Source organism: Sebastes fasciatus, chromosome 7 (assembly GCF_043250625.1).
Source record: "Sebastes fasciatus isolate fSebFas1 chromosome 7, fSebFas1.pri, whole genome shotgun sequence".
Classification (NCBI taxonomy): Eukaryota; Metazoa; Chordata; class Actinopteri; order Perciformes; family Sebastidae; genus Sebastes; species Sebastes fasciatus.
The window spans coordinates 33,504,879-33,528,098 of record NC_133801.1 but is presented as its reverse complement, the minus strand read 5'-3'; the positions used below and the strand labels follow the sequence as shown (position 1 = coordinate 33,528,098).

The window sequence follows — 23,220 nt, the reverse complement described above, 5'->3', positions numbered from 1 at the left end:
GGACTAAAACATCAAAACAGTGGTTTCTCCTGTTACTCTAGAAAGCAGTCACTGGCTTTGATTCACTGTATCCAGTTATCGAGACTGTGAGAAATTGTGACCATCACAGACATTTTCCCCCGCAGAGGTACACCGGAGAGGGCTTATTCCATCTTTGTTGTAAGAAAAACCCAATGAGGGGTGTTTTAGCATGTACAACTGAGTAATCCTCTCTGTCATCCCGATGTGTCATAAAGCTGTTTTCCATGTTTTTTTTCCCCCCGCTCATTCTTCACAAGCTTGTTGTTAATGAATACCACATGTGGCTCAGGCCTCAGAGAAGGAGCGGAGTGATTTAGTCTTCCATCCTGCGGCAGTGCAGGCAGCTGACAGTGATCCAGGCCCAGCCTTGCCGGCTCTCACACTGCACTTCCTCCAAGTCTGGACTCGGGACGCTGTCCCTGGGGAGCGCCTCGGCATCTGGACTTGGCCATGGCTCTCTTTCCCAGGAAACAAGTACTCCCTTCACAGCACTGCCGGAGTGACCCGGTAGGCTCAACCCCCGTGGCCCCACTCTTATCCTTTACTGAGGGATGTGGTGCCACAAGATCATCAACAAAAGCTGAGGAGTCATTATTTAGTGCGAGCAAAGCCTAATCTTTAAGGGATACTTTACCCACAAAAGGACCATTTGTATATCAATTACTCACGCCAAGTCTTGATGAATTGAAGTAAATTGGAGGCCACGTTTAACGACAGCAAAACTATATTGAAACATCCGTTTACAAACTGTCACACAACTCGTGCGGTATAATCCATGTCTCATGTATCCGCTCGTATGCTCACTACTTCCCAAACACATGCAGTTTTGCTAAAACCTCACCATTTAAAACACTTTGGCCATAGCGCTCCTGTGAATGCATGAGACTGTTTATGCAGAAGTGCTTTAAATAGTAAGGTTTTAGCCAAGATGCATGTGTTTGGGAAGTAGTGAACATAAGAGCGGATAAATGAGACTTGGATTATACTCAGTGGGCCACCTCCGGGTCACAAATATGAAGCCAATGCTGAAGTGCCTTAAACTTGCATTCTTTCTAACAGCCAGCAGGGGGCGACTCCTCTGGTTGCAAAAAGAAGTCTGATTGTATAGAAGTCTATGAGAAAATGAGTCTACTTCTCACTTGATTTATTACCTCAGTAAACATTGTAAACATGAGTTTATGGTGTCAATCGCTAGTTTCAAGTCTTCTTCAATACAGCATGATGTTCATTTAGTAAATGATGGTTCCATTTAGAGTCAAATAGACCATAAAGCAGGGGATGCTTTAGGGCGGGGTTACCTTGTGATTGGCAGGTCGCTATCACGGCGTTGTCCGGTCTGAGAGTTGTCTGTGTTTTCGTCTTTCGGTCTGTTTTCAGTTCATAAAAGTTCATTTGAACATTTTGGTCACCGAAAAATATTTTATTCAGCGCTCGGTTGTATTTAGCTCCACCCTCTCGTGTCACTTCTGGTGGCAAAAAACCAAGATGGCGACGGCCAAAATTCTAAACTCAAGACTTCATAAGTCCACAAACCAATGGAAGTTGTCACGTTGATTACGTCCACTTCTTATATACAGTGTATGATTATACTGTACGAGTTGTGAAAGAGTTTGTAAATGGCTGTTTTCATTTAGTTTTGCTGTTGTTAAACGCGGCCCCCCATTTACTTCAATTCATCAAGACTTTTCTCTGTATTTTTGATTCTCCATTCACCGTGGAGGCATGCGAGAAAAGCAAAGTTTTCTTCATAAGGTTAAGGTAACACGGGGCGAGTAACTGATACACAAATGGTCATTTTGTGGGTGAAGTATTCCTTTAAGTTGCAGTTGTAATTTAGGGTTCTGCATTTTCAGTAAGGAGAGCACTCTATTCTGCAGAAAGCAAAGTACCAGCTCTTGTAGTATTCAAATGGAAATCTGTATTAGCTGAAGCTAATCACTGGGATGATGAAATTGCTGCCAAATGTCTGTCTTCACTAGATCTAACTGCCATCTTATGCTGAGCAGAAGTATAAGACACTCTGGATAAGACCGTCTGCCAAATGTTGTAAATGTAAATGGGAATGTAAATGTTTATATAGTTAAAAATACAAGCAGACGAGTGTACGTCTATAAAGGGATTGAAAGTCAAATATACAAAAAGTAAAACTCTTTTCATGAATCGACTTGATCAGATGCTTATAATTATAGAAGTGAATAGCTAAAACAAAATGTATACATCTATGAAAATGAAAAATGAAATGAAGAGATGGGTGAATAGCTCAAACAAACCCCAGTTTGTGCTACAAAACGCATTTAGTTCAGCTATTCCCTTAAAATAATCCTTTCTGCACCTGTATGGACGGCTGTATTGCATTTAGTTACCAGGAAATTCCATGGAGGAAACCAATATGCTTTCTGCAGTGGCAAAAATTACATTTTATTTCAAACATAATAAATAACAAAGACCTGTAATAATTGTTACTACACCAGGATTCTCTTTCCAGGTTTTCTCTTTTGCTCTTTACACTGTCATGGAACCTCTTTAGCTTAAATACACAACAGCTACAATACTGATGTGACTAGCTAAATGTTGTCCTTGAAACAGCATTGCCGACCAAACCACAGTAACTCAGGTTTCATAATGCATTAGTGTCCTCTACTGTAAGCTGCCAGAGAATGTATTCAGACTTTTGTGTGTGTGACCTCATAGCTAGAGAGTTGCAGAGTGGTGGATCTGAAATTTGACATGTTTGACTCAGCAACCGATTATTAAACTGGAAGAAGCTTCAAACAAGCACCGAAGCTCACATCTCTGTCTGTTTTAGAAAAAGGTCCTCAGCTTCTCTCAGTGGGAGGAGGCCCACTGCTAGTTGCTAGTGTTACGCAGGGGGATCAGGGCACTCTTTCAGGACCTTTATTTCTCCGGCATTACTAATTCAATTCACTGTGGGAAGAGACTCCACTCTTTTTTTCCCTCCTCTGTGTGAGCTGTCCCTTCCTCATTAGCTAGACTTTTAACCCCGTCCATGCTGGCTGCAAAAGACAAACAGCCTTTTTAGGTCTAAAATTATAAGGTGGCTCTTGTTTCTTCATCACAATTCTTACACCATCATATCCCTAGCTTTGTGTTATCTGCATATATTATTTGTTCAAACAAACTGCACATTAAGACACAGCGTCCTTGGGAAAGTTGTCTCACCGAGCCGTTACCCCTTATGCACTCGAGTACAGCCGCATGTCCTCAGCATTTTAAACCAGAGGTGACTGGGCTTTTACTTTCAGGAGCTCCGGGCTTTGGAAAAGTTTGCTTTTTTAAAATAATTTATCAAAATCCATTTAAGGCTTTTTCATTATTTGATATCCAGCCTCTTCTTCCTCTTTCTCACAACTGTCATTTTTAATTATGTACTGTTTTTTTTACTGCTTAGAATTTATGTTTTAAACATGCATTAGCATTAAGTTTAGAACCACATCACTAATGCTAACATTAATACTAATGCGAATTCGGACATTACCAGTACTTTTACAATTTTAATTAATGTATGGTGTATGAAGAATATAGTCCTGAACAAAATGTTTGTCGGCTTATTGAGATGATTTTGTATATTTCTGCCTCAAACATTCATAGAAAGCTTCTGATAACGCAAATATTTTAGAAAGGGACTTGAAGGGAGTTTTCAGACAGCCCATGAACATGCACAGCCATGTGAGTGTAAATGGCTCTCTGTTACAGTATAGTGGTAAAACTGGTTCTGTTTTACCCATGTGTGATGATGTATTTAGTCATCCTACCTTGTTTACTTGCATGTCTGAATAACTCCCTCCCTCTCTCCCTCCCTCCTCCCACCCTCTCCCAGTCACTCAAGCACTTCCCTTGATCTGTAGAGGTTATGAGAGCTCTCTTGTGTGGCTCGCATTATCATTTCACACAAAGACAGCCACAGATACTGTTGGAGCCAAAATGAAAAAGAGGGGACGGTCTAAATCTCCCCAATCATAACAAATCAGTGATTCAACCTCCGGCACCAGGCTAAGCAGATTACTGTCATTTTCCACCACTTGTCCCTTGTAGCTAACAACCTCCAATTAGCAAATCCCGCTGTGCATATCTGTGCCCTGACGGGGAGCCACCATGACAAGCAGAGAAATTAGAAGTCCTGCATGTTAATCTACCATGCTCTGGCAATCTGTGTCATCGTCAAAACACTTTCAGGGGAAATACATATTCAAGGGAGTCACAACAGCAGAGGCACAGCCGAGCAGCTAGAACAATGAAAATAAAGTCCCAAAACAAACAGCACCGCATTGTTGCCGTTTCAGACAGCAGGTTGGCTGCTGCGAGCGAACGGAGGAAACCGACTGATGAGGAAGTCTAAGGAGAGAGAGTTTGAGTGCAGTGCATCGTATTACTATACCTTCAGTAGAAAAATATAGAGAGTGTAAGCAAATACCCAAGCAAGACATTCAACATCTGCTGAATAAGTAAAATCATACAAGAAATGTGACTATTCTGATCGGAGGTTTCACTTTCTCCACGGTTATCTCCGCAACTGTAGTTGACAACTGTATAATTCTGGTTTGAATCATATCTAACAACCAAAATCTTTTCAGAAGGAGGTATCTGAAAGCGAAATCTTAATGTTTATCAATTTAGGGGTCCTTGACGTGAAAAAGGTTTAGAACCACTGCTATGGATTATGGTTATTGCCATTAACTAAACGTACACCTCATAACTTTATTGCACTGGCTATGTTGTAATTTTGCTGTCACATATAGTATACTGTAGGCACATGTTGCGTGAAAACCTTGTAACTCCAATGGCAATGCGCTGATTCATAGGGCTGCAACTAACTACAATGACTATTATTTTCATTGTCGATTAATGTGTTGATTATTTTCGTGATCAATTGGTTCGTTTTTTGGTCTATAAAATGTCAGAAAATGGTGAAAAATATCGATCAGTGTTTCCCAAAAGCCCAAGATGACATCCTGAAATGTCTTGTTTTGTCTACAACTCAAAGATATTCAGTTTACTGTCACAGAGGAGTAAAGAAACCAGAAAATATTCACATTTAAGAAGCTGCAATCAGAGAATTTTTACTATTTATTTAAATTACACAAACCGAATAATCAATTATCAAAATAGTTATTGATTAATTTAATAGTTGACAACTAATCAATTAATTGTTGTAGCTGTATATATCATAATCACATACATGAAGGTAGAGATATTGGTGATTTTAATGTTTACAGTATAGTGGTTTCCATGCTCCTCTGTAGCTGTAGAAAAGATTTTGGATATGGTCAAACTTCTCAGTCATCAACCTACTGTAAGCACAAGGCCATCTTGTTCCCAAACATTTAGAGATGCAAGGTTTTCACCTAAGAGCAATCCTGTGTGAAGTAATTTGTCAGAGTCCTTACCTGTCGCTGTTGTGACAGTTTGAACGGCAGCCCTGCGGGAAGCGACTTGGGCTGCAGGCAAAGAGCCCCCGGCGTGGAGATCTGTTGGTTCTGGAAGTGGAGAGCTGGATGTGGCTGATTCTGTCCGGTCGATGGCGACTGTTGCTGTTGTTGCTGCTGGGCTGAAGTCTTGTTCACTGAGCTTGTCATGATAGGCATCGGCTGGCTGGGTGCTTTGGGGCTGAAGTGCAATGTGGGCTTGGTGCTGAGAACCTTCATGTCCAAATGATGGGAGCCGTTGTGGCCGTTTGACTTGAAGAGGCAGTTGTTGATCCCTTTACTCTGAGTGCCAATCCTCTGCTGGCTAAGCGGGGCCGGGCTGGGGACCTTGTCCTGGGGGAAGGCGCTGGTGGAGGAGTGGGTGCTCATGGCGGGAGCCCAGTTGGTCAATCCTGCAGGTGGTGTTTGGTGGTGGTGATGGAGCAGAGAGCTCGGCTGCTGCTGGTTCGCTGCCATCTGCTTCAGCTGCTCTGCGTGGGATATCTCCGGCCAGCAGGGCAGGCCTCTGGGGTGGCCCGCCTGAGCGTTAGCTTTCTGCGACGTGGTGGTAGATGAGGTGCTGGTCAACGTGAAAGAGGGTCCCGCCGAGGCCGGTCGAAGCTGTGGCGAGCAACAGTGAACCTGGCCAAAATCTGGGGAGTGCTCCAACTTTATGGGCTTATCCAGTAGGGGACACAGACTGGCAGCTGCTCCAGCTGAGCTGGGCCGGCCCAGATCCAAACCAAACGCATCATCCTGCTTCAGCATCTTCTCAAACTCCAGGTCATTCAGCGTCGGCACTGTCTTTGTCAGCTCATCAAAAAGATCCTGGAGGTCTGGGTCAATCTGACCACCACCTTCATCTTTGAAGTCAAAAATCATGTCTGCATTTGACTGGCCACAGGACTGGACCTCAATGGGCTCTTTTTTCATTTCTTTCAGGGTCATGTTGAATATGTCTGACCCCACTCCATGGGGCATCATGTAATTCTTCCTCTGCATGCCCATGGTTGAGGACCCTTGCAGAGACTGGTTTATGTTATGGTTGCAGGGCCCCTGTCCCAGACTACCGGTATCCACACGGACCCGCTTAAAGTCTGATCCAGAGAAACCACACGAGAGCCCATTCTGCTTCGGTGCATGTCCTGGTGCATGTCCCTCAATCTTCCTTCGCAAAGATCCTTGAAGCTGCAAAACAAAAACAGAATGCAGTTTAAAAAACACTGAAGAAAATACTTGGTACCTTCACCTCACCTTAATTTCACCCTTTTATTATCTACAGGGTAAGTGTTTTACAAAAAAGACCCACAAGAAAACATTTTCATAACCAGACTTTAATTATTACACTTGATTCAAAAGCCGTCTTGAGAGCCAATTTAAATCACGGCGATAGTTTGGAGTGTATTAAATTGTACATCCAGCTCAAAGTATCACCATGTCAATTAATTAAATTTCACAATTTGCTCCAAGGCCTGCAGATGCTGCACACTTGACCAGCTTGTGAAATTTAGGAAGATTACTTTTATTAATAGACAAGTGTTTTCATTCAGTAGAATAACTTTTGGGATTTTACAACAGCGATGACATCTCAAAGGCTTTATTCTGACCTAAATCACCCAGTCACATCGCCTTGTGAAATCAAGCACATAAATTCAACGCATACATTTCATATATAGATTTATTTAAACACTTGCAATGCATCGATGAGGCGAAAATGTGTTGATATAATGTGGTTGGGGCGCAGTGGATGGGCTGAGAAGATAGCTAGGAATCTGATACAGTCGACAGACCGCAGAGAGAAGAATAGGGTCTTTGTTTCCCTCATTTGCATACATTATATTTTCTTCCTTTGTGCTTCGTTAGATAGAGTTTCTCCTTTGTGGCTGAGATTCTGCTTAACATGCTGGTGCAGATATCCAACTTCCTTTTGTCCTATCCCCATGTCTTCATATAAGGTAATGCATGACTCACAACTCTAACCACTCAGTAACATCTCCATAAAACTGATGCATTAAAAAGCCTAACAAAATGTGCATGTTATCATAGTAAAAAACTAGATTATGTATGTTTTCAGAAGCAGATATCCCTGTCATGTCAACAAAACGATGAAGTTTCTTGCTTGATGTGAGCCTCCGAGTCATTAACTGCAATTCACTGAGAAAGAAAAAAATGTCTATCCGGTGGCACACTGTTGTATACACATAAAAATTACTGATTATCCGACCATCTTTTAAATGTGGTGCCTGCATGGAAACAAAATGGCTTGGATTGTACACCAACCTGAGCACAGTAGAGGAGTATCAGTGTGTTGCATATTTCACTGTGGGAACAAATTTGAGTCATTTCCACCTGCTGGCACACATTACATTAAGATGATTCATAGCCTGAGGGTTGTGAGCGAATCCTGCAGTTCACTACATTTCTGCTCTGTTCGTGTCTGTGTTACCTCTGCTAATGCTCTCAACAATTGTTCATGTTCGAGATACATCTTCACATTTTAATCAAGGAACAAATACATCTGTGACTGGCCTAGCCTCATTTATTTAAGCTAATAAGTGTGTCAACATATTGACTGGATGTGGATGGATGATTATGTTGATGGTGGTGGTGTGTGCAGAGGGGGGGAGGGACGCTGAAATGATCGATTCTATTCAGGGGATCATACACAGTGGCTTTGCATTTAGCTTAGTAAGTAGAAACTGTAATGCTTCTGAAAATGTTCTGCACTCATGTTAAGTGTGATTGCAAATAGATTGGTTACAGTACCCATTCGGTTTCTTTTAGTACAGTAGGAAAATCAACTTGTACACACTTGAAACTTGCTTGAGCACCATGACAACAACCAGTGTGACGGCAGAAGAAAAGACAAAGACAAAAAGAGAGCTGGGGAGCATGTGACTAATGTCAAAGTCAAGCAAGAGTGACCAATTTGTTTCTTAATTTTTTCGGCAACTATATGTTGTCACTGTAGTACCGCAGCTGGAGGCAGAACACAGTTTCAAAACCCTTGTTGTTGATGGTGCATTTACAGACCCAATGCCATCGGAATATGTACAACTATCTGTGTTGTCAGAAAATCAAACACAGTAGACAAACAATAATCAAATATGTATGTTGTGAAAAGATTCACATTTATTTGGTCATTTCTTGCATTAAAGGTCCAGTGTGTAGGATCTGGCAGTATCTAGCGGTGAGGTGAGGCGATTGCAACCAACTGAAGCCTCTCCCCGTGTGCCAAGCGTGTTGGAGAGCTACGGTGGCCGATGCGAAAACGCGAATGACCCTCTCTACAGTCATTTGGAGCAGAGCCATTGCTGAGAGTGTGTGTGTACGTGGGAAGTGAGTGATGAAGCAAGAGAGAGAGCGGCGGCAATGGGAGCGGGTAACGTTATCGACTTCGGCCCAAGCAGGAAAAGTTAACAGAGTTTGGAACATGGCGGACTCTGTGGAGAGGACCCGCTCCCTATGTAGATAAAAATGGCTCATTCTAAGCTAACGAAAACACAATGATTCTTATTATCAGGCGATTATACACTACAGAAAACATACTTATTAATATTATAATCCATTTCTGCCAATAGATCCCCCTGATTGTTACACACTAGTCCTTTAAAATGTTCTTGTTTGACACACAAAATAGTCCATATTTGCAACTGTATCATAACATGGCAACAATTGAATTTTAATAAACGAAACAAAAGGTAAGAAATAGTTTAATGTTACTCAAGGTTTTGAGCTCATACTGACATGAATGGAAATAATCGAGGGAAAGAAATTATAATAAAACTATTAATAGATTTACATTAATACTTAATCAATTAATGTGTTTTTAATGGACCAATAGAAATTTAAAACACGTAGTATGGTCCTGTAAGTGTACTATAATTCAGTCTTTGCCTAATAGTACATTATTATGTATTTTTAAATAATATATTAGCTCAGTTAGCCTTTCGTATATCAAAATTTAAGTAGAAAATGCAATGCTTGCGAAAGAAAAGCAACCACTATTTTGAAGTTAAATATGCTTTGCCACAAAAGTAAAACCTCAGTGGAGAGGTTCTGAACAGAGACTAGAGAGAAAGAAATCTTGTCAGATGATGCAATGACTGGCTGGGTGATGCCAACTTAATACAGAGAATTACAGTGACGCGCAGAATTTTAACTTGAAGAGACGTTCCATAAGTTCATCTACAGTAGGTCTCTTTGCCATCTTCCCTGAGATCCAGCCTATTAAACATTGTGCCTCTCCATAGACTAACTGGACATCTGTTTTTCTCCAAATGCAGATGAAAACAGGCCCTCTAGTGTGTGCGGCTCATCTCGTTCCAGAGGGCTCTTTCTGGAGAAGAAGACAGACAGGAGTACTCCTCATGGTTCAAGGCACTGTCTGAGAAAACACATCATGAATAATGGAAAGGACAGTGGATGCGTTGCAAAAAGCCATTGTGAGACAGCCTGGGTTGCCTCTGTGCCATTTAAAAATGGACTCCAGTCAAGAGCAGCTTTTAGTTCAAATTCAAAAGTGAAGCTTCTGAAGAAGTGCAGCGGAGATTTTGTCAAGGTTAGAGCACCATCCTTCATTTGGGTAGCAAAAAGAAGCAATATATCTGAGCTCCAACACTTTCCAACAAATACAAGGACCATCCTGCTCACTCCTGAAGCAGTGGCCTCCTCGCTGGCCTGAAATCCTCATGACAGATCTCCATGTGATCTGAAAATAGATTTTTTGATTAACATTTAATGAGCTTAGAAGCTCTGAATCACTTTGAAAGTGACTCCTGCTGCATGAGACGCTCAAACGTATATATTATATACTGAACATCTTAGAGATGAAAGAATCGCTGCTTGCATTCGTTCTGTGTCGGCAAAATGTAATTTGCCCACTGTCAACGTCTAGATTAGTAGTAAGAAGAATGTTCATTCAAGGATTTTGATTATTACAAAACCAAGGCCAACAAAAATGTTTTGCTAGAAGTTAGATGATCTTTCATCTAAACTTCTCACAGCTACAATAAACAGAAAAGAATACAATACAGTATATGTATATTAAACATTTTTACGAGGTGTAACTTTTTGTGGAACTCATCCAAACTATGCTCTTTATTTGAACTACTGGTGGACACACAGTTTCCCACAATATTTTTTTAGTGGATCTAGAATGGATTTCATCTCTGAGCATAACCTTTTGGATGCTCCTTATTGATGCCCTTTGACTGAGTCAGTGAGGAACCTGACCTTGGCCATGTCAACAGAGGCTATCTATTCCTGGGAGCTGGAGGGCAGGCAGCCCGTGTGTCAAGCTGAGCAGCGTAGTGACGCTGAGCACTGTGGATGGGGCTCCGGGTGAGCCGTCGCAGGGACGCAACACCAGGCCTCCTGGTACCATCTGTCAGTCCAGTGGCACAGCCCCTCAGAGCCATGCATGCTTGAAGGGTATAGGTTTGCGAGTGTTCGAAGGTTTTTGTGTTGGAGCATGAGAGCGTGGCTCAACAAAAGATCGAGCTCGTCAGCCTTTAATCTATTCACCAGAGCCCTGAAACATGTTGCAATCCGCTCCTGTGAGAGAGAGCCTTCCTCTCGGCATTTGACATGGAAAAAACAGTCCCAAAATAAAGGAATAAATACGACTATTGTGTTCCTAGGGAGACATAATATTTATGCGGTTCTGCAGGTTGCATACTGTTGCAAGAGGGGATTTCAGCTCGTTTTTTTTTGCCAGATAAGAAACAAGAGCCCTCAGACCAGTGCCAATGTCGTACAAAATTCAGCTATCTGCTTGCAGTATGCTGAGAAAGTGTGGAGGGCTCAGTTTAATTATAGGGTTTGCTAGCTGTCTAAAGCTGTAAGCCATTATACTATATCCAGAGAAATTGAATAAAACATCCTGGATAACTTGAAAAGTTTAATTATTTAAAGGGAGGTAAGGAAACTGAGGCTGCTGCGATACAGTATGTACATTCACAAGGAAAGTTATAGTTTCAGTCAAATCAGGTCAGGTCAGGTTCTGCTCTGTCTTTCCTGTAACCTGTTTTCTTTTTTTAATCCTTGTTTGTTACCAAGTCATGGCTTGTTTTTATTCAGCACATTTCAGGTAACAGCAAGGTAAGCACTCCTGTAACAAAACATGTTACAGGATACATGATAAGATGCTACCAACATGAGAAAATACTGACACAATACTCACAATTTAGCATTTTTAGTTTGAGTTTAAGCTAAGCTAAGTTTTTGGGGATTTAAGTATCACATAGATTTAATTTAAAAGGACCAGTGTGTAACATTTAGGGGGATCTATTGGCAGAAATGGAATATAATATTAATAAGTATGCTTTCTTAGGGTATAATCACCTCATAATAAGAATCGTTGTGTATTCGTTACCCTAGAATGAGCCCTTTATATCTACATAGGGAGCGGGTCCTCTCCATTGAGTCCGCCATGTTGCACAGCCATGTTTCTACAGTAGCCCAGAACGGACAAACCAAACTCTGCTAACTTTTCCTGCTTGGGCCGGAGTAGATAACGTTACTTGTTATCTCGCCACCGCTCTCTCTCTCTCCCTTCACCACTCACTTCCCACATACATACACAGTACACACAGTCTACACACCGGCTCTGCTTCAAATTACCTACGCTACTCTTACAACTCTTGTCTAGAGAGGGACATTTGCGTTTTAGCGTCGGCCACCGTAGCTCTCTAACACACTTGGCACATAGTAGAGGCTTCAGTTGGCTGCAATCTCCTCACCTCACCACTAGATACCGCCAGATCCTACACACTAGACCTTTAAAGATTTGCAGCACTAACAATAAAGGAAATTATATAACTTCGAGGGGGGCACTGAGGCAGCAACAAGCAATTATAACTGAACTTTTATCTAAACTAGAAGGGCACTCGGAGAGCGCAGACCTCCGCTAAGGCCATGCCCTATCCATTCCGTATCAAGAATGAGTCCAAAAACCCAGAAATGAGTTCACATTTTAACACTTACGGTTCCTTCGTCTGGAAGTCAATAGGTTTTTTGAACGGGTTTTTAGTTAGATGCCTGAAATAGGTCTGTGGTTAACACAAGCTGAAGAGATTTTAACGTTTTGTTCCACGACATAAAATACATCAATAAATACCTCCATCAATGAATTTTGAAGCTTTTAGGTTTCTTAAAAAAGGCGGTTGCTAACAAGTGGCTAAATGAGACTACTAAACGTCATCACGCTTACTCGTCCTCCTTTACAACCTCATTTTTTATACTCGCGCTCATGTGACGGTGGTGTAGTTCGTTTATAGCCCAACGTTAGCTTTTAACTTCTGCCGATTGAATTACACTCCAAAAAAAAAGTGGTGTTCATTTGTGGAGATTATCTTGCTGAACAAAACATGTAAGTATCATAAACATGTGTTAGCCGCAGAGCTTATTTTCTGCATTAATCCAAAATCCCATTGGCTTTTTGTCGAGGGAACCCAGGGCGATGCTAACTTCCTGGTTGGCCTACAAAAATTGAAGCAAGGTTTAGCAAACAAATTTGGTGGATAATTTAAAGCTGAAGTAGGCGAGATTGGAGCAAATATGATTAAAAAAGTTATTTTTATAAAATGTTCGCTATTTCGTGACAGTAGTACATGAAACAGGTAACCTGAAAAAATCATGTGCCTCTGTGTCCTCCGGTGCTCCTAACGGCATCTGCAAGATTTCACAGACCGGAGGAAAACAAGCAGTCAGAGCTGATCTGAGGTCTGCTGTCCAGCTGCTCTCTATGAGAGCCGGCTGTCAATCATTCGCGAACTCCGACCAAACGGTCAAACTAGGCAGCGCTGATCAAATATGAATCAATATTATGTTACGTTAATGTCTATTTTTCTCCTCAAATGTTTTCAGAATCATCTTGTAGTGCACGGTTTAGCTGTAAAATGAGAATGACGCCGTCGCCATTGTGAAATCTGGTGAAGGAACGCCAAGTTCCGGTCACATGACCGGAGTACAGCCAATAGGAACGCTCTCTCTCTGAAATGACCTGTGATTGGTCAAAGTCTCCCGTCACAGGCTAGATTTTCTAAAGCCTGAAAACAGAGCCATGAGGAGGAGCAGAAGTCTAGTTATCTCTCAGAACACTTGAATTACAAAATGCTGAAAGGTTATTATGGAATTTTTGCCCAATGATGTCAAAAATATACTGACTACTGCCACTTTAATGGCTGACAATATGATAACATTGGATGGCTTGATCTTTTTTTTTTTTTTTTTACACATAGTTAATTATGAAATCAAGGTTTTTAAATTTTTTTTCTAAAAACAGGGGGAATGTCATGATTTCTATTCCAAGTGTTCTAACAAAAGAAACACATTTAATCTGTTTCTATAGGGCTCGTGCCATAAGGTTGCACAGGGATGTGAGTCTAGGTTCATGGTGTGCTTCCCTAATCAGGCTGGCGCGTGTTGGGACGAAGCAGCACACTGCAGAGGTGGGCTACTTTTGGCTCATCAGCACTTTGCATCCCCACACTTCCTGACACAGTTGTATTAGATTGAGGCTGCCCTCCAGAGAGCAGGCAGGAGAGAAGGATGAGCAGCAGCGGCAGCAGGAAAAAAAAAAAAAAAGAGCTTTGTGGCAGCCTCTGGGAAATGGGAAGAGATGATAAGAGCTCCTTTGAAGAGAAATCATCCATTATGTTTACTGAAGGCAGATTTTTTTTTTAACAGTTAATGTAGCTCAGCTCCAACATTCCATGGAGAAACTTGCTATTTTAATAAAAGGCAGCTTGCACACAAAAAAATCCTGTTGGAGACACTTCCCATTCAAATATCAGCTCTCCATTATCCAAATGCAGAGATTAAAGCCAGCATTCCAATCAGTTCTTGCTTTGGCATGTCTTTTGTTCTGAATCAAGCAGATGAGTTTAATGTGCTATCCCTGGGGCTAAAGGAGGCAGGAGGAAGCAGCTCCGAAAATATGCACGGACCCCACAAGAAAATATGTGGGGCCCCTTAAAAAAAAGTAACAAGCAATGCCGGTATCTCTGCAGTCACCGGTCACTGCACACCCATTACAGTGATGAGAATCCAGTGAGTGTACAAGGTATGTAAAGCTGCTCTTGGGATAGTTTGAGTCATTAGTCGAGCTGATTTCTAATACAAATGTATTCCATCCAATTATTCTTGACCTGGTCAAGTAGTTTGAATGGCCAATTAATTGTACATAACATACGTTGAGTATATTCTTCTGTCAGGGAGAGTTCAAGAGCTGTGGCTCCTGGTCCTCAGATTCCCAGGATGGCAGGATAGCAGTGAAGTGATCCTGGGAACAAATATGGGGTGTGTGTGAGTGTGTGTTGGAGGGGGCTAGGCAGACTCTGTCAAGGCATCACCGCAGCACCAGCTAGGCCACGCCACTGCAGACGTACCACAGGTCACCAACATCGCAGTGACAAGCCGTCACATCACATCACCCATGGCCATGTGGCTCACAGAGCTCCTGACACTGCTGTCGCCTCTCATCTACATGTCATCCTTAACCACGGAGACATTTACCGAGGAGGAGGACTGAGGGCTCCCCGGACTCGGGAGCAATCCCATGCAGCACGCAGCACTGTAGCTCCCAGAGTAAAAGGGATCCCTTCAATAAATGATTTAAAGTGGGAAACTACGGGATGTGTTCAAATTCACATGGCCATATAACACATTGAGCAAAATCAACTGCCACATCCTGATCTTTGGCCACAGAATATTTTTTTCCTATTAAAGATGACTACCACCTTTGTCTTCACTTAGTCATTGTGACTAAAGGTGAAGGACAGGAAGACGTCCCACCATTCAACAAGCCCAGAGATATAGTCATGGATAACCACACAGCCTTTGCCTTCCAACTGCATATAGGCTAAGCTGCTATTGTAGCGCAAAGGGTTTAATTTAGTGGTAACACAGGCTTAAACACCCTATGAGCTGGAAACACCCTCTATCAGCTCTTACGATGCCAATCCACATCTAAGTGCTGAATGCATGCGCACCAAAAATGAAAGGACAAGATGCATCTACCATGATGACACGTTTCTTTAAACTGGTATACTGTATGTGCATTTTGTCTACTTAAATGTGAGAGGCAGGAGGTAAACTATTTTCAGGCTGGGAAACTGGAGGGTGTGGGAAGGTTAACATAAATCAGAACATTAAAGGATTCTTAACGGCAAAGACTTAAAGCAGCAGTAGGCAAGATTGGAGCAAATATGATTAAAAACATTTTGTTTTTATAAAACGGTCACTATATCCTGAGAGTACTGCATGATACAGTTAATCTGAAAACAATCATGTGCTTCTGTGTCCTCCGGTGCCCCTAACTGCATCTGCAAGATTTCACAGATCAGAGGAAGACAACCAATCAGAGCTGGAGCCTTGCTGTCTCTGAGCAGCTGTCAATCACTCGCAAACTCCGATCAAACGGTAAAACCAGGCAGCGCTGATCAAATATGAATCAATATTCTCTTACTGTAATGCCTATTTCTCGAATAAATGCTTTCAGAAACATATTTAAGTGAACTGTTTAGCTGTAAAATGAGTAATTTGTGACCCGACCGCCATGTTGAGATCAGTTGAGGAAACACCAAGCACCGCCCACCAGCCGGAGAAATCTTTCTCATTACAAGATGTTCCTGAAAACATTTTATGTGAGAAATAGCCATTACAGTAACAGAATATTAGTTCATATTTGATCAGCGCTGCCTAGTTTTATCAGTTTGATCAGAGTTCGCGAATGATCAAACTGCCGCCGTTGAATGAACAGCCAATAGGAACGCTCTCACTCTGAAATGACCTGTGATTGGCCAAAGTCTCCCGTCACAGGCTAGATTTTCTAAACCTGAAAACAGAGCCATGAGGAGGTGAAGAAGTCTAGTTTTCTCTCAGAACACTTGAATTACAATATGCTGAAAGGTTATTATGGGACTTTTTGCCCAATGATGCGGAAATCATTCTGCCTACTGCCGCTTTAAAAATAAGAAATGATCAATCCTTGCAGGCACCAGAGGTCACTGTCAGCATGAAAAAAAAAATGGGAAAAAGATGCTCAAGTTAACAATTCTGGATGTTAGGATTCGTTGTTTATTACATTAGCGAAAGGCAAACTAGGATAATAACAGCACTGACTAGGCAGCCTGGAGCTATATGACATTGGTTAACATATTATACTCCATAGATTTGTTTAGTCTATTATCACAAAAATGGAACAACGACAGAGGTGAAACTAACATGTGGAAATGAGGCCACATAAGATAGAAGAACATCTGATGATTTCAGCTTCTCTGAAAACAAAGCCCCTTGTTAAACAGGTCTAAAGCTCTCCGGGAATCTTTGTACCCTTAAAAGGCCATTGCCATACAACCACAAGTACCTTTTTCCCAGCAACCGTCAAACACAAGGCCTGCCTCCGGTCATGCCACAGGAAAAGGCCCATAAGCAGGGAACAAGTTCCCTTCCTGTTTTCAAAGACGATTCCTATGGCATGCAGAGCCGTTTCCTGCTCGCTAGGCTCATTTCACCATCTCAAACATCTGGCTGCTCTTCAGCATGCAGCTGCAGCACGGTGAGAGCCAACAGTGCCACTGCTGAGTTGAGCAACACAGTCCTGAACCATTCCAGTCACATCTCTGGCCACTAGAAAGAAAACCATCATCTGAACTTCACTAGCTAATGCGAGGACTCCCACTAATGTGCATTATTTAGGATCTGAAGCAACTATCGATGTGATCATCTTTAAAATTGTACCATATTTAGTACTTATGAGCTGTTTATGTCCCATCACTCAGCTCTTTTTGAATTATGAATTCCTTGATACTCCCTTTCAAGCAGTGACTGCAGTTCCAAATCAGGAAACAATATGCGTCAATATCTGATGTGATTGCAGCAAAGTGCTCTTTAGCAGCATTGCTGTGGCGATTTCCCAGTGAAACAAGGATCCATTTTATATCCCGTGGGAAACCTGGGCTGAGTGGTTAATGCTGTGCTAATGCTGCTTCACTCAGCCAGGTCTTGATAAGCCTCGTGCTTTTAGAGAGGGGAAACACATTTAGTGTTTTAAACCGCTCCAATGGAGAAAGCTTGGAAAAATCCACTAGTTGAAAAGGGTATACTTGTTGAGTTTTGTCATCTCTCTCAGCTTTCAGTTAAATTACACACACATGCATTAGACAGGCGAGCAGTCACACTAATCTGCACTCGTGCTCTGAAACAATCCTCTGCTAGTTCGGTTGGAAAAAGGGACTGCTGCAGCTAGAAAGTAAGAAGAAAAAATAAATGAGTGGGAAGCTTTGTTTGACTCCCACTCCTATCAGTTCTGACATTCCAAATAAGGTCTGTGTAGACCGGTGCTGGCAGAGACGGACACAGAAAACACTGCAGAGCTCTCACGGACTCCGACCAAGGAAAAAGTGTGTGTGGTGGGGGGAGCATTGGGGATCATGGTGCAGAAAATATGTGACCTCTAAAAATGTATCATCAGCCTGACGTTTCCCAGAAGGACAAAAACAAAAACATCACATGATACTGATGTATCTTAGATATTAGTTAGATACCATCATCCATGAAAAACTATTTGCCTTGATTCCTGATAGCTGTGAAAACCAGTTGTTTTTTAGGCCACATTCTTGACACTGGTGAAAAGTCTTTGGATCAAATTTGACTGCCACAGAAAAATGAAACATTAATCATGAGATGGAGCAGTAAATGAATAGCTGCACGAGATAACTTTGCACACTGCTGTTATGAGGTAACGGTCTGATTTGAACCTAAATACCAGGCGGTAACCTCGGGTCTGAAAAGTGAAGCCGATGCAGAAGTGCCTTAAACGTGCATTCTTTCTAACAGCCAGCAGGGGGCGACTCCTCTGGTTGCAAAGAAAAGTCTGATTGTATAGAAGTCTATGAGAAAATGAGCCTACTTCTCACTTGATTTATTACCTCAGTAAACATTGTAAACATGAGTTTATGGTCTCAATCGCTAGTTTCAAGTCTTCTTCAATACAGCATGATGTTCATTTAGTAAATGATGGTCCCATTTAGAGTCAAATAGACCATAAAGCAGGGGATGCTTTAGGGCGTGGCTACCTTGTGATTGACATGTCGCTGCCAGGGCGGTCTGGGTGTTGTCCGTGTTTTCGTCTCAGAACTTTAACCCTTTCACGCTGTGTTTTCAGTTCATGAAATTTAACTGTAACATTTTGGTTGCCTAAAAACATCTTATTCAGCATACAATTGTACTTAGCTCCACCCTCTCGTGTCACTTCTGGTTGCAAAAGACCAAAATAGCGACAGCCAAAAAGCCGAACTCAATGCTTCTAAACTGTAGTCCCCGAACCAATGGGTGACGTCACGGTGACTATATCCACTTGTTATAGAGTCTATGCTAAAAATATCATGAAACATATGCCATGTTTCCATTGCATGGTACAGCTCTGCTCGACTCAACTCACTTTTAGTACCGGGTGCTTTTCTCCATTTGTCTTCCACTGCCGATAGTACCCCCTCGGCGCAGTGTAGTCGGGATTCTCAGCTGATTGTGAAACTGCTGTGATATCATCTTCAACGTGACACTGGCCGAGACTGTATAGACTGTATATAAGAAGTGGACGTAGTCACCGTCACCCATTGGTTTGTGGAATGCCATTTTGAAGCCTCAAGTTGGGCATTTTAGCAGTCGCCATCTTGGTATTTGGCCATTGCCATGTAGGCCTTTTGCAACCAGAAGTGACACAAGTGGGTGGAGCTAAGTACAACCGAACTCTGAATAAGACGTTTTCAGGCGACCAGAAAGGTTATAATTAACTTTCATGAACTGAAAACACGCTGTGAAAGGGTTGAAGTTCTAAGACGAAAACACGGACAACTCCCAGACCATACAACGCCGTGGTAGCGACCGATCAATCACAAGGTAGCCACGCCCTAAAGCTTCCCCTGCTGTATGGTCTATTTGACTCTAAATGGGACCATAATTTACTAAATGAACATCATGCTGTATGAAGAAGACTTGAAACTAGCAATTGAGACCATAAACTCATGTTTACAATGTTTACTGAGGTAATAAATCAAGTGAGAAGTAGGCTCATTTTCTCATAGACTACTATACATTCTGACTTCTTTTTGCAACCAGAGGAGTCGCCCCCTGCTGGCTGTTAGAAAGAATGCAAATTTAAAATACTTCCACATTGGCTTCACTTCTCAGACGTGGAGATTGCCCACTGTCGGCAACCAAACGGAGGAACGTCTGCACTTTGTCAATTGTACGGCGTAGTTTTGCTGTCTGCCATTTAAAAAATAAAAAATCTGGGTCGAGTGAATAAAAAAAAATTGAGGTGCAATTGAGGAAGTTTTCAAATAAGCAATCTGTTACAAGAACATCACAGTGAAATGCAAATTGTGCCTGGGGGATAAGCGTCTGTCAGCTGTAAAGAACTCCTTCTTGAAATTTGAAGCAGCACCTGCATACGCACATCAGCTCAACACCACAGGTGGGTGGCGAGGCGCATCGAGGAGGAGAATGATGGCGGTGATACAGCTCCAAATCAACAACGGCTTTCGGCTGTCACTCCGAAAGAAATTAACAATATAGAGGTTGCAGCTGGCTACGTGGTGGAGGAGATGTTACCAATATCAACTGTAGAGTCTGCATCTTCCCGTAAGATCATTAATAAAACCCTTATGATTCGTAACATAGAGGGAACAGTGCCTGGCAGAAAAAAAACATTTGCTGCTACCTCGATATGCGCATGGAATCGCAAAGGGGGTTTCATTTTGGTAACGCAAAAGAAGCCTACTGTAGTTGTTTTTCTCAATAGGTAACGTTGTAATCTAACAAGTTACTTTTTAATGGCAATGTAATAAGTTACTTTTAAAAGTAATGTTGCCCAACACTTTGCCAGTTCTGCCCCTAGTGGTCAAAAATGTATTAACACAGCAGCATTCTAGCATTTGATTTCAGGGTAACATGACACTCTTTTATTGCTGCCCCACTTTGAAATTTAGGCTAACAAGGGCAGCTTTCATGTAAAAAGTTAGAATGTGTATTCTCCTGCACATGTAGAATAAAACATAATTTTATTCCAAGGGTTGCCTAAATTGCCTTCCCATAGAGCCCTGCAGGTACTGAGCTCACCACTATCTGGGCAAGCGGGTGGCTCTCACAGTGGCAGGGAGAGTTCAAGGTTGCAGCAGAGTCTGTGTCTCTGAGCAAGTTTCTGCACGCAGCCAGCTCTTGTGTGTGTCTAAGTGGGCCTCGTGAATCAAGGCTTTAGGTCTTTTTACATGTCGCAGCTGGTGAGAGAGAGAGAGAGACAGTGTGCTCTCAGGTAATCTCTCCAAGTGGAAAAAAACAACTTTCCCATGATGTGATCACCACCATTCATTCAACGTTAAGGGAAACACTAAGCAACCGTTGATGTGATTTCAACCTGATTAAGAGGATTTGTGCTGATAAAGGCACTTATGGAAAGGAATGATCTCCTATAAGCATCCTATCTCATCCAAAAATAGTCTTTAGCAATGAAAAGCAGCTCCTCTGTACCTACATCTGGTCAGGTAAACATCTAGTTGGTTGCTTAGAAATAGACAAACTGTTCTTGATAGGGAACATTTTGTCAGTGGCTTAAAGGCCACGTCCCAATCCTACTACTGTAAAACATATAGCTACTACTGCCACTGACTTACCTAAATTCTTTATACCTGATTAAATATATTAATACAAAATTCAAAAAAGGACATGTATGAAAAATACAATTCTGCTGCTACCACTTCAACTGAGTTCCACTAAGAACAATTAAACCTGCAGTAGGCAGAATGTTTTTGGCATCATTGGGCAAAAATTCCATAATAACATTTCAGCATGTTGTAATTCAAGTGTTCTGAGAGAGACTTCTGCACCTCCTCATGGCTCTGTTTTCAGGCTTTAGAAAATCTAGCCCTTGACGGGAGACCTTGGCCAATCACAGGTCATTTCAGAGAGAGAGAGAGAGCGTTCCTATTGGCTGTGCTCCGGCTGATGGGCGGTGCTTGGTATTTCCTCAACTAATCTCAACATGGTTCCCAGGTCAAAACATTTAGACTCACTGCTGCTTTAAGTAAACTGGTAATAACTGTTTAAGTAGCTTGTATTACTGAATGCTCGGTTTAATGGGCAGTGAACCCGCAAAATTAAGCTAAGAAAACTGCTCAGAGGAGGGACTAACAGCCATGTGGCTATCGTCACAGCATCTGCTAAAGGAGGAAGCACAGAATCTGGCCATGCTCCCTCTGCCCAGTCTGTAGCAATGGGCTGTAAGAACAACAATAACCTCACCGGACAGAGGCTGTCATATTATGGCAGATAAACTGCAGTGATGGCACAGGTTGGAGAAATTGGATTGGGAAGTGGAAATACAAGTTAATCAATCTCAGTTTCCCTGCTAGCTATAACGTCTTTACTGCAACATCTGGACATTTTGTACATTAACAAGTAAATGTTTAATGTTTAAAATGCAGCATTGTATGAGGTTACTTTTATATACTATTGGTAGAAATGCCATTCCAACAAAAAAACATTATCTACCTTCCGTGCCAATGTGAATGTTTTGGGATATCACATTATACATTATGCTGCTGTCACATCAAATTACACCCTGTTAGGTCAAGGTTGGGTACATGGAACTATCTGCATTTCCATCCCAGGATATGATGATATTTGGTCTAGGTGGAAGAGATTATCCTGCTTGCTTGTGTGGATTTCACAGCTCAACTGGCAAGGCGTCCCTTCACTGACTAGACAGCTGTTTTTTTCCCCTCGCTTTGACTACTTCAGGCAAAACAGATGAGCTCGGTGATTCAAACTCAGCCAAGGCAGCATAATAGAGGGGAAAATTCCCTCTCACCAAGGGAATTAATTCACTGGGAATGACAATGAGGACAAACGCTGATAAACATAGGTGTCGGTGTTTCAGTCAGTGCTTTGAAAAGTTGTTCTGGCATAATGTTCTAGCTGTTGAGAAGAGCATTAGGCTAAAATATTTAAATAATGTATATTCTGGTCAGTGGTCCATTTAAGTGACTATTTAAATTTGTAAAAAAAAAAAAAAAAAAGTGTGAAAGAAAAATCTACGGTGAACAAATACTGGATCGCAGGTAATTTTCCTGTCACAAGGACAAACATTGTCAGTGATGTAAAGCACAAGGTTATCATCATCAATCGGTTTCAGACCAGCAGATCTGGCTCAGCAGTTTGAGTCAAACCAGCGGCACCGATCTGCGAGAGAGAAAAAAAAACTGCAGCGCTAACACTCACCTCTAGGTGGTGCATTATGTGTTAAAATTGCAACAACATTGCTTGCCTGTAGGAGGCAACATCATGAATGAGAGCTGGATAAGGCGCTTCCACTCAGCTTCCACTTGTGCCACAAAAATCCCCTGTGGCCCCAAAATATATTTCCCCATAGACCGCAATTAAAACTGTTTTGTAAAACTGTTGACAAGACACCTTGAACTACAAAACAAGGTCAATTATTATGAGGTTTTATATTTGCACAACTTTGTGTAAATTGCTTCTGCCATTGCTATCCCTTTCGTGCAGCCTGCTAAATGGGAGTGAGTTTGTGAGTTACAAGCCAGTTCCATGAGGTGTTTACAAGTGGCAACATCCTGTGCTGAGAAATGAAGCCATTGCTAAAGTGCCAAAAACTGCAGTTTTTTCAAATGGCCACTTGAGGCTGGCTCCAAAAGTGAGTCAATCACCATAGACCCCCCCATGTTCAAATGTCCAACTTTACTGCAGAAATAAA

General features: G+C 41.9%; 1 protein-coding gene across 1 annotated transcript in view; it reads right to left on the bottom strand.

The window, feature by feature from the left end:
* Positions 1–23,220, bottom strand: part of maml2 (mastermind like transcriptional coactivator 2) — a 46,648-nt gene that overhangs the window by 3,164 nt on the left and 20,264 nt on the right. Inside the window, exon 2 of the mRNA XM_074640419.1 lies at positions 5,427–6,632. Within this exon, the coding sequence (XP_074496520.1) occupies positions 5,427–6,632 (1,206 nt within the window). The remainder of the gene's footprint in view (positions 1–5,426; positions 6,633–23,220) is intronic.